The 11329-nt window shown below is 37.8% G+C and overlaps 1 protein-coding gene across 1 annotated transcript in view; it reads left to right on the plus strand.

Moving 5' to 3' along the window:
* SHCBP1L (SHC binding and spindle associated 1 like) overlaps positions 1-8392 on the plus strand; it is a 53131-nt gene extending 44739 nt beyond the window's left edge. Inside the window, 4 exon segments of the mRNA NM_001246493.1 lie at positions 2627-2780; positions 3825-4075; positions 5094-5216; positions 8023-8392. Coding sequence (NP_001233422.1) covers positions 2627-2780; positions 3825-4075; positions 5094-5216; positions 8023-8274 — 780 coding nt within the window. The 3' untranslated portion in view covers positions 8275-8392.
* Positions 8393-11329: the final 2937 nt, after the last annotated feature.

Here is an 11329-nt window from a genome sequence, read left to right on the forward strand (position 1 = left end):
AAAACTACCTATCGGGTACTATGCTCAATACCTGGATGCAATAAACGAACATAGTAAACCCTGCACATGCACCCCCGTATCTAAAATAAGTTGAAACTTTAATCATTAAAAAAATAGGCTTTGAAAAATTATTTAAAGACATGGGGAAGGTGATATAATGACAAAATCAGAATTCAAAAGTATATACAATATATGGTATGATTGATTGGCATATGAATAAATGAATATATGCATGGGAAATATACTAGAAGGAAATATCTATATAAATGAAGGTTTTCTTTAAGAATTTACATGTTAATTTTTCAATTTTTGTTATGCTTTCTTTTCCATGTTTTTATAACAAGTATCACTTTTATAATAAAAAAAGGCTGGGTGCAGTGGCTCACGCCTGTAATCCCAGCACTTTGGGAGACCAAGGCGGGTGGATCACTTGAGGTCAGGAGTTCGAGACCAGCCTGGCCAACATGGTGAAACCCCGTCTCCACTAAAAATACAAAAATTAGCCGGGTGCAGTGGCACACACCTATAGTCCCAGCTACTCGGGAGGCTGAGGCAGGAGAATCACTTGAACCCGGGAGGTTGCAGTGAGCCAAGACTGTGCCACTGCACTCCAGCCTGGGCGACAGAGCAAGACTCCATCTCAAAATAGTAATAATAATAATAAGAAGAAGAAGAAGAAGAAGAAGAAAGATATATGCATGATAATGCCATTCTCATTGGGATCAAAGAATGATAGGCATTTTTTCAGAATATATTTCCAAATTTTATATTTGGATTTATTATTTATTTACTTTTTTTTTTTTTTTGAGACAGTTTCGCTCTTGTTGCCCAGGCTGGAGTGCAATGGCACCATCTCCGCTTACTGCAAACTTTGCCTCCCGGGTTCAAGCGATTCTCCTGCCTCCACCTCCCTAGTAGCTGGGATTACAGGCATGTACCACCATGCCTGGCTAATTTTTATATTTTTAGTAGAGACGGGGTTTCACCATGTTGGTCAGGCTGGTCTCGAACTCCTGACCTCAAGTGATCCACCCACCTTGGCCTCCCAAAGTGCTGGGATTACAGGTGTGAGTCACTGTGCCCGGCCAGGATTTATATTTTATATTAAAAGTCCTTCACACTGCTGGGCATGATGGCTCCTACCTGTAATCCCAGCACTCTGGGAGGCTGAGGTGGGTGATCACTTGAGCTGAGGAGTTTGAGACCAGCCTGGGCAATATAGAGAAACCCCACCTCTACAAAAAATACAAAAATTACCCAGGCATGGCAATGTGTGCCTCTAGTCCCAGCTACTCAGGAGGCTGAGGTGGGAGGATCACTTGAGCCAGGGAGGTTTAGGCTGCAGTGAGCCATGATCGTGCCACTGCACTCCAGCCTGGGCGAGAGAATGAGACCCTGTCTCAAAATAAATAAATAAAGCCCTCCAGTCTTTACGACACTAATAACAAATTTATCTCCTCTTTTCTACTCCCAATGCATATTTTAGAATCTTTGATAAGTATAATTTTGTTTATTTGGGGGCCGGGCACGGTGGCTCATGCACTTTGGGAGGCCGAGGCAGGTGGATCACCTGAGGTCAGGAATTCGAGACCAACCTGGCTAACATGGCGAAACCCTGTCTCTACTAAAAATACAAAAGTTAGTTGGGTGTGGTGGCAGACGCCTGTAATCCCAACTACTCGGGAGGCTGAGGTGGGAGAATTGGTTGAACCTGGGAGGCAGAGGTTGCAGTGAGCTGAGATCGTGCCATTGCACACCAACCTGGGTGACAAGAGTGAAATTCGATCTCGGAAAAAAAAAAAAAGAATTTTGTTCATTTACTAAAACTGGAGGGTCATTTTGAGTTAAAGAAAACAAAATGATACATAGGGAAGAGCATGAGATCTGGTGTCATATTGAACTGTATCTAAAGCTTGGCTTCACTACTAATTTTGACAATTCATTTAATCTTGCCAAGGTTCAATTTCCTTAACCTTATAGCGGGGGTAATAATACTTACGTTGCCGGGCGCGGTGGCTTATGCCTGTAATCCCAGCAGTTTGGGAGGTCGAGGTGGGCGGATTACCTGAGGTCAGGAGTTTAAGAGCAGCCTGGCCAACATGGAGAAACCCCGTCTCTACTAAAAATACAAAAAATTAGCCAGACGTGGTGGTGTGCGCCTGTAATCCCAGCTACTCAGGAGGCTGAGGCAGGAGAATCGCTTGAATCCGGGAGGCAGGGGTTGCAGTGAGCCGAGATCGCAGCATTGCCCTCCAGCCTGTGCGACAGAGCTGAGATCGCAGCATTGCCCTCCAGCCTGGGCGACAGAGCGAAACTCCGTCTCAAAATAATAATAATAATACGTCAAGGAACTGTTGCAAGGCTTAAGGAGGTAATATGTAAAGTTCAAAATATGGCACATAGCTAATACCCAGTATTTAATAGTTATAAAATGATGAACGATTGTAAAGAAAAATTTTATTTCAACATTAATCGATGAACTGATACTTTGAGCATTTAATAAATGCTAGTCTTTAATAAATGATAAGTCTTTTGGGAAAAGTACTTGTCCAGTAAGTAACTGATTAAAATGACATGTTTCAGTTTAACCTATTATTGAAAGCGCAAGTGTTTTATTTCTTTTTAGATAAAGGATTTATCTTCAGACACACTTCTCCAACAGCATGATGATTTGGATTTGGCTTTGGATAATTGTTATAGTGGAGATACAGTAATAATTTTTCCAGGAGAATATCAAGCTGCAAATCTTGCTTTGTTGACAGATGACATCATTATAAAGGGTTAGCAGGGCATCCTTTGTAGTTTTTTTTACAGCAATGTATACTGGACAAATTGTGTATTCTAAACATGCTTAATGGAATTATTGGAAATTACAATAGAATTTCTGTTTTACAAAAATCCTTTATGTTCATTTTATAATTAAGACATGTTCTTCATATTTTCTATAGCTCCATTTATATTTTTTACCCAAAGCACTTTTTTCTTATCTATCTTTACTGCTTTTCACATCACTTTACTAAGGAAAACCCAGATGTAAAGCTATGTTAAAATATGCTCATCATTTTCTCAAAAAAGCTAATATCACATGCTAACTCACCAAAACAGAAGTAGAAAAGCAGAATTTACTAAATTTATTTTAGGTCCTGAACATATTTAGAAACTTTCTCTCTTTTTGACGTTGAAGTAAGAGTATTCTCATTGTCTAACCAACAACAACAACAACAACAAAAGCTGGATATGGTGCCTCACGCCTGTAATCCCAGCACTTTGGAAGGCTGAGGCAGGTGGATTGCTAGAGTCCTGGAGTTTGAGAGCAGTCTGGGCAACATAGTGAAACCCCATCTCTACAAAAAATTCAAAAGTTAGCTGGATGTGGTGGCACACACCTGTAGTCCCAGTTACTTGGGAGCCTGAGGTGGGAAAATCACTTGAGCCCAGGTTGCAGTGAGCCATAATCAAGCCACTGCACTCCAGCCTGGGTGAAAGAGCAAGACTGTCTCAAAAAAAAGAAAAAGATTACACTATAGTTATGTATGTACTATATATTATTGGTGTTAAAAATATGTGAAGCTGGGCACTGTGCTATGCACCTGTAGTCCCAACTTACTCAGGAGGTGAGGCAGGAGGATCACTTGAGCCCAGGAGTTCGAGACTAGCCTGGGCAACATAGCGAGAACCAGCTCTAAAAATGCGCACACGCACACACACACACACACACACGCACACAGGGAAAAACTTTAGTAACAGCAGTATTGTTGAATGACAATAAAGGGCCTTAAAATGGGAGATTACTGATTTAATGTATTTTTATCCCTATGAATCAGGAGTTGGAAAGAGAGAGGAAATTATGATTACTTCTGAACCTTCTCGTGACAGTTTTGTGGTGTCCAAAGCTGACAATGTGAAACTAATGCATCTATCTTTGATACAACAAGGGACGGTTGATGGTATCGTGGTGGTGGAGTCTGGTCACATGACTCTAGAAAACTGCATATTAAAATGTGAAGGAACAGGAGTGTGTGTTCTTACAGGGGCTGCTTTGACAATTACAGACAGTGAAATAACTGGCGCCCAGGTATTTCATTCTTTAAAAAGTATGGCCTTATATGACTATAGATAACAGCTTTGAGTGATCTTAATATACAAATAAAGGGTAGCAATTTCTTCATCTTTTAGTGGAATTCTAATTAAACTTAGTAACTGGTAGACATCAACAAAATGAGTACTGGAGTGTCATAGTACATTTAGGAAAAATGAAATGCTAGGTCCAAAGTAAAGAATATTTAGCTTTGTTTTATAAGGGTGACTTTTTAAAATCTGGAAAAGAGTGGCTATAACATAAATCATGAGTCAGTCATTTGATAGTTTAAAGAAATAAGACATGTAAGTTATCAGATGTTGCTGTTAGGTGTTGTGATTAGTTCTAACAGCTTCTGAATAATCAGGACATAAAAAACTTGAGGCCAAGCACAGTGGTTCACTCCTGTAATCCCAGCACTTTAGGAGCTGAGACGGGAGGATCACTTGAGCTGAAGTTTGAGACCAGCCTGGGCAACACAGAAAGACCTTGTCTTTAACAATAAATAAATAAATAATTAAAAATTAAGAGCTTGAGTCTTTAGATAACAATCACAAAGATCATTGAAGGACTGGAGAATTGAATGGGAAAAAGGATTAAAGGAAGTAGAAAAATAAGAGCATCTTTTTAAAGAATTTTTAAAATTTCCACTAAAATGAGGAAATATACTTTAGTGGCATTAAGTGGGATTTACAGTAGATATAAATTTTTATAACTATTGAAACAATTGCTTAAAGAGTGGACTCCTTTCTAGAGAATCATTTGGGTGGAAGAGTAAGATAATGGATTATATGACCTCAACCTTCTAAGTCTAATGATTCTCTAACAGATATTTAAATTTTCAATATTTTTAAATATTATCTTTACAATTAACAGTTGCATGCATGATCACGTGTTTGCACGTAACTCAATGTTTATAGTGGTAATACAGAATTACGATTTTCAAGTCTAAAGATTTTGGAGAGAGGTTTGTGTATATATTTTGTAGATAGTTTTATTTGCTTTTAATTTACAGGGTGCTGGTGTTGAACTGTATCCTGGAAGCATAGCTATTTTGGAAAGAAATGAAATTCATCACTGTAATAACCTCAGAACAAGTGACAGTTCAAAAAGCACCTTAGGTGGAGTTAATATGAAGGTATTCTCTTATTTCTTGATGTAGCATTGTTATAAGAATTGTAAGTAATTATAAGTACTAAAATATTAGTTTTAGTCTTAAAAGGCAGTCTAAATATTATCATTGATTTGGAAAAGAATAGTACAAGTAATAAAATATGGTTAAATGATGGCTGCTGGGAAATAAGTTTAGCCTTATAATTTAATAATTTGTACTTAAACTCTTTGCAAATAACCTTGAATATGAGAAATGGGATAGATTTTTCTCTTAAAGACATTTTAGAGTTTTCTTTGATCAGATCTGTAATACATTTTGGTATTTCAAATTACAAAGTAAAGCAAATTAAGAATAATAATATATTAAGAAGCATTTGAAGTCTTACTTTCAAAGTTGTGTTAAATGATTTAAGCTAACCAATTAAAACATTAATAGCAATAATTTCTAGGTGAAATGTCTTCCATCCTTTCTGCTTCTATAAATCTTGTCTTTCTAAGTCCCTCTCTAGGCTTGTGTAGTTAATGAACTTTTATGTTAGTGAAGTTTTTTCTAGAACATTCTAACTCTTTGTTTTATGAATGTACATTTTGTCTCCTCAAATAGATTACAAATTATCTAAGGGAAGGAATTGTATTATATATTACTAGTAGCCTCCCACTCTCTGTATGATTCTGGACACTAAGTCAGATAATTGGTTGAAAATAAGGTACAAGGCCAGGCACAGTGGCTCACACCTGTAATCCCAGCACTTTGGGAGGCCGAGGTGAGCAGATCACGAGGTCAAGAGATTGAGACCATCCTGGCTAACATGGTGAAACCCCATCTCTACTAAAAATACAAAAAAAATTAGCCAACCGTGGTGGCACATGCCTGTAGTCCCAGCTATTCAGAAGGCTGAGGCAGGAGAATCACTTGAACTCGAGAGGTGGACGTTGCAGTGCACCACTGCACTCCAGCCTGGGTGACAGATTGAGACTCTGTCTCAAAAAAAAAAAAAGAAAGAAAAAAGAAAAGAAAAGAAAAGAAGGTACAAATGGTAAATAGGAGCAGTTTTAAAATCTTTGATTTATCTTAAAACGTTTTTTCTGTTCTTAAATATTTTTCAATTTTTCAGTGGTCCTTGAATGTTAGCATGCCTCAGAATCATTCTTGCAGAGGCCCACTCTGCTTTCTGATTCAGTAGGCCTAGGGTAAATCCTGAGAATTTGTTTTAGTAATTTCCTAGGTGATGCTGATACTGCTGGTTTAACTCACACTTTAAGAATCATATTCCTGATACTCAAAGTGTGAGCCATGGACCAGCAGCACTGGCATCACCTGGTAGTTTGTTAGAAGTGGAGAATTTTGAGCCTCACGCCAGACCTATTAAACAAAATGTGGTCTTTAACAAGCTCCCCAGATGATATATACATACGTTAAAATTTGATAAACATGGTTTATAAAATCTGACAAGATCTGGCCCCTGCTTTCTCCAACGTAATCTCCTTCCAATCTTCTTCTTATACATTATATTCGAGCCACACTGGCTTTGTTTGTGTTCCCAGAAATTATTAACCTTGTTCTGGCTGTTACCTTCACCTGAAGCACTCTTTTTTTTCTTTTTTGAGATGGAGTTTTGCTCTTGTTGCCCAGGCTGGAGTGTAATGGCACGATCTCAGCTCACCGCAATGTCTGCCTCCCAGGTTCAAGCGATTTTCCTGCCTCAGCCTTCTAGGTAGCTGGGATTACAGGCATGCGCCACCACGCCCAGCTAATTTTGTATTTTTAGTAGAGACGGGGTTTCTCCATGTTGGTCAGGCTGGTCTCGAACTACTGACCTCAGGTGATCCGCCCGCCTCTGCCTCCCAAAGTGCTGGGATTACAGGTGTGAGCCACCACGCCTGACCTGAAACACTCTTTCTATAGATCTTATTACTATCTGAATGTGGTTGTCCCTCTTCAAAGAAGCCTTTAATGTAAAGAACACTCAAGTGGTAACCTCTCCCCACCCAGTCATGCTATCACATTACCTTATTTTCTCCAAATCACATATTATTTGAAATTACTTATTTTCATGTTTATTATGTTATAAGAGATCGGCTTCATGGGTTGTATTGCCATACAGAATTAGTTGTTTTTATCAATAACTGATAAAAGTAAATTGAAAACTTCATTAAATATTTTCTTACACTTATTTTTTTTTCTTTTTCTTTTTGTGGAGAATAGGGTCTTGCTATATTGCCCAGGCAGGTCTCGAACTCCTGGGCTCAAGCTATCCTTCTGCCTCTGCCTTCTTAAGAGCTGGGATTACAGGGCATGAGCCACCGCACCTGGCTCATTTAATATTTTGTTATTGGCTGGGCACGGTGGCTCACGCGTGTAATTCCAGCGCTTTGGGAAGCCAAGGCGGGTGGATCACGAGGTCAGGAGCTCGAGACCAGCCTGGCCAAATTATTGAAACCCCGTCTCTACTAAAAATACAAAAATTAGCCGGGTGTGGTGGCACGCGCCTTGTAGTTCCAGCTACTTGAGTGGCTGAGGCAGGAGAATCACTTGAACCGGGAGGCGGACATTGCAGTGAGCCAAGACTGTGTCATTGCACTCCAGCCTGGGCAACAAAGCAAGACTCCATCTCAAAAAAAAAAATTCTTATTAAATATTTTTTGTAGTTAATATTACGTTAGTTGGTGTCATGAAAACAGTACTTAACACTTGTTCAAAATTGAGAGTCTTGGTTGTTTTAAAAAATCTGTTAATCCAAGAATAAAGTCTAAGCTAATTTTTATATGTTCATTACTTCATTTTTTAAATAAAATCATTGAAAAACTAATTTCCTCAAATAATTTAATAGGTTCTTCCAGCACCCAAATTGAAGATGACTAATAATCATATTTATAGCAACAAAGGCTATGGAGTAAGCATTCTTCAACCAACGGAACAGTTTTTTATCATAGCAGAAGAAGCTCTCAACAAAAGGGCTTCTTCAGGAGATAAAAAAGATGATAAAATGCTCTTCAAAGTAATGCAAAATCTGAATCTGGAAATGAATAATAATAAGATAGAAGCAAACGTCAAGGGGGATATCAGAATAGTCACAAGTTAAAGCGTCTGAATTGATGTTAAAGTTTTATATTTCACAAATTTGTTTAATACATGATTCTCATATCCCACTGAAATGGTAGTTTCAATTCAAAGCTTAATTAAAAAATATTTAAATATCATGCTTTCACTGAATGATTCATTTTACATATTTTTAAAATAACAGCTTTATTAAGATATAATTCACATGCCATAAAATTCACACATTACAAAGTGTACAATTCAATGATATTAGTATATTTTTAGTATATAGTACAGTCATCACTATTTAATCCAGAAACAAATATGGTTTTAAATATTGTTTTCTAATACTCCTCCAATAAAAAGCATTAGGTGTTCCATATAGACGAGACAAAATTTAATTTATCACTAATACACAGTAACCAGAATAAGATAATATGTCATATATTAAGATAGGTTCTTTAAGCTCATTCTTGTAGGTATACATTTTAGAAGAAAAAAGTGAAAAAAAGAAAAAAAATAGGATAGATTCAACAGCAAGAAACAAGGAAATCCAAAATAAGAGAGGTAAACAATACAGAAATGTATTTCTCCCTCATAGTCAAGACTTGCAGAGAATAGGGCTAATAGATGTTCCTTGTGGGAACTCAGCGTAGGGCTGGTAGGTAGGTATGTAGGTAGGTAGGTGTTTTGCGTTGTCAGAAATTCAGGTTTCTTCTATATTGTTTCACGATTGTAAGATTTCCATGAAAAATCACCATACGATCCAAGACAGCAATTGGTAATCAAGCTTTCATGCCTGGTTTTCAGCCAAGCAGAAGGGAAAGAACCTTTCTTCAAAGTTGCACACATTATTTTGACTTTCATGCTTCTACCTAGAATGTTATTATGTGGCTACGCTTAGCTGCAAATGAGAAATATAATCTTTACATTGGATGGTCATGTGGCCTCTAAAATAGAGAGTTGATTTTCTAAGAAACAACGAATGGTCTTTTCCCAAAGCAGAGCTTATGTTGACTTAAGAATATAAAAAGAAATTTAAGCATTCAGGCTTAAATACTTAAACTTTTGACTTTTACTTCATATTATCTGTAACCTAACAAAGGTTACGCTGAATTGCCATAAACAATCTCTTGAGGCTGAGAGTTGATTTTTTTTTTTTTTTTTTTTTTTTTTTTTGTGAGATGGAGTCTGGCTCTATCGCTCAGCCTGGAGTGCAGTGGCGCGACCTCAGCTCACTGCAAGCTCCGCCTCCCGGGTTCACGCCATTCTCCTGCCTCAGCCTCCCGAGTAGTTGGGACTACAGGCGCCTGCCACCACGCCAGGCTAATTGTTTTGTTTTGTTTGTTTGTTTGTTTGTTTGTTTTTGTATTTTTAGTAGAGACTGGGTTTCACCGTGTTAGCCAGGATGGTCTCGGTCTCCTGACCTCGTGATCCGCCAGTCTCGGCCTCCCAAAGTGCTGGGATTACAGGTGTGAGCCACAGCGCCCGGCCCAACAGCACTTTTTTAAAAGAAGAAAACCTATAGGCAGTTCCATAGATTTTGATTATACATAGTCTGTGTACACAAAGACTTGTTAAAATAATTCCAGGATTGTCCTTGGGGGCCTTAACAAGAAACATCTTTCTATAATGAACGTAGTGAGTGTTAAGGGTGGGGATTTTCCTTTTCCATCCTCTTCCCCTACCTTTCTCAGTTTTTGGCTTCAGAAAGAATAGGTAATGGGCAAAGTAATATCTTTGAAGGTATACAATAAAAGCAGTAGCCTTGTGTAAACAAACTTCTTACTCTGGCCATCTACCTCCCTTCTGTTGCTGCCACTGGTTTCTAACCTATTTGTCTTTTCCCAGGCCAACTACAGAATATAGTGATGCTGTTTTTTCGTTTCATGATTCTAAAACGTGCATAAAGCATTTTTAAGATTTTCTAAGAATTTTGATATTTCATAAAATTAATTTTTTTCCTCTTCTACCTTTCCACCCCTACTTTTCCCCCTATACCTTATAAATGAAAGACTGAATTTATATATTGTATATATTGTGTTAGTTTTCCATTGCAGTCATAATAAGTCACCACAAACTTAGTGGCTTAACACAGATTTATAATCTTACAGTTCTGTAGGTCAAAAATCTGACATGGGTCTCACTGGGCCAAAATCAAAGTGTTGACAGGCCTGCATTCCTTTTTGGATGCTCTAGGGAAGGATCTGTTTCCTTGTTCATTTGGATGTTGACAGAATTCAGTTCCTTGTAGTTGTAGGATTCAGTTCCCTGTTTCCTTGACGGTTGACAGCTGAGTTTCTGGTGGCTGATTGCATTCCTTGGCTCATGGCCTCCATCCATTTTCAAAGCCAGCAACAGTGGATCAAGTGTCTCTCCTCTGAGTCTCTTGTCTATTCTTTTGTCTCATCTCCCTGACTCCTTCTTCTACCTCCCTCTTCCACTTTTAAGGACTCATATGATTAGATTGACCCTGCCTGGATGATCCAGGGTAATCTCACATCTCAAGATTCTTAACTTTATATATATAATTATATATATATGATTCTTAACTTTTAAAATATATATTTTACATGTTAAAAGTTAATAATCATATATAAGAACTATGTATGATTATATACTAGATAATATAATCTATAAACTATATAGTTAAATATATAAATAATATATAGTGTAATATATATACTTATTCTTAAATATTTAAATATGTACATATTCTTAAATATTTAAATATGTATATATTCTTATATATTATATATATTTAAATACATATATTTAAAAAAATAAGATTCTTGGCCTGGCGCAGTGGCTCACGCCTGTAATCCCAGCACTTTTGGAGGCTGAGGTGGGCAGATCACCAGGTCAAGAGATCGAGACCATCCTGGCCAACATGGTGAAACCCCGTCTCTATTAAAAATACAAAAATTAGCTGGGTATGGTGGCGTGTGCCTACAATCCCAGCTACTTGGGAGGCTGAGGCAGGAGAATTGCTTGAACCTGGGAGAGATGGAGATTGCAGTGAGCCGAGATGGCGCCATTGCACTCCAGCCTGGTGACAGAGTGAGACTCTATCTCAAAAAAAAACAAAAACAAAACTT

This window comes from Pan troglodytes, chromosome 1 (assembly GCF_028858775.2).
Source record: "Pan troglodytes isolate AG18354 chromosome 1, NHGRI_mPanTro3-v2.0_pri, whole genome shotgun sequence".
Classification (NCBI taxonomy): Eukaryota; Metazoa; Chordata; class Mammalia; order Primates; family Hominidae; genus Pan; species Pan troglodytes.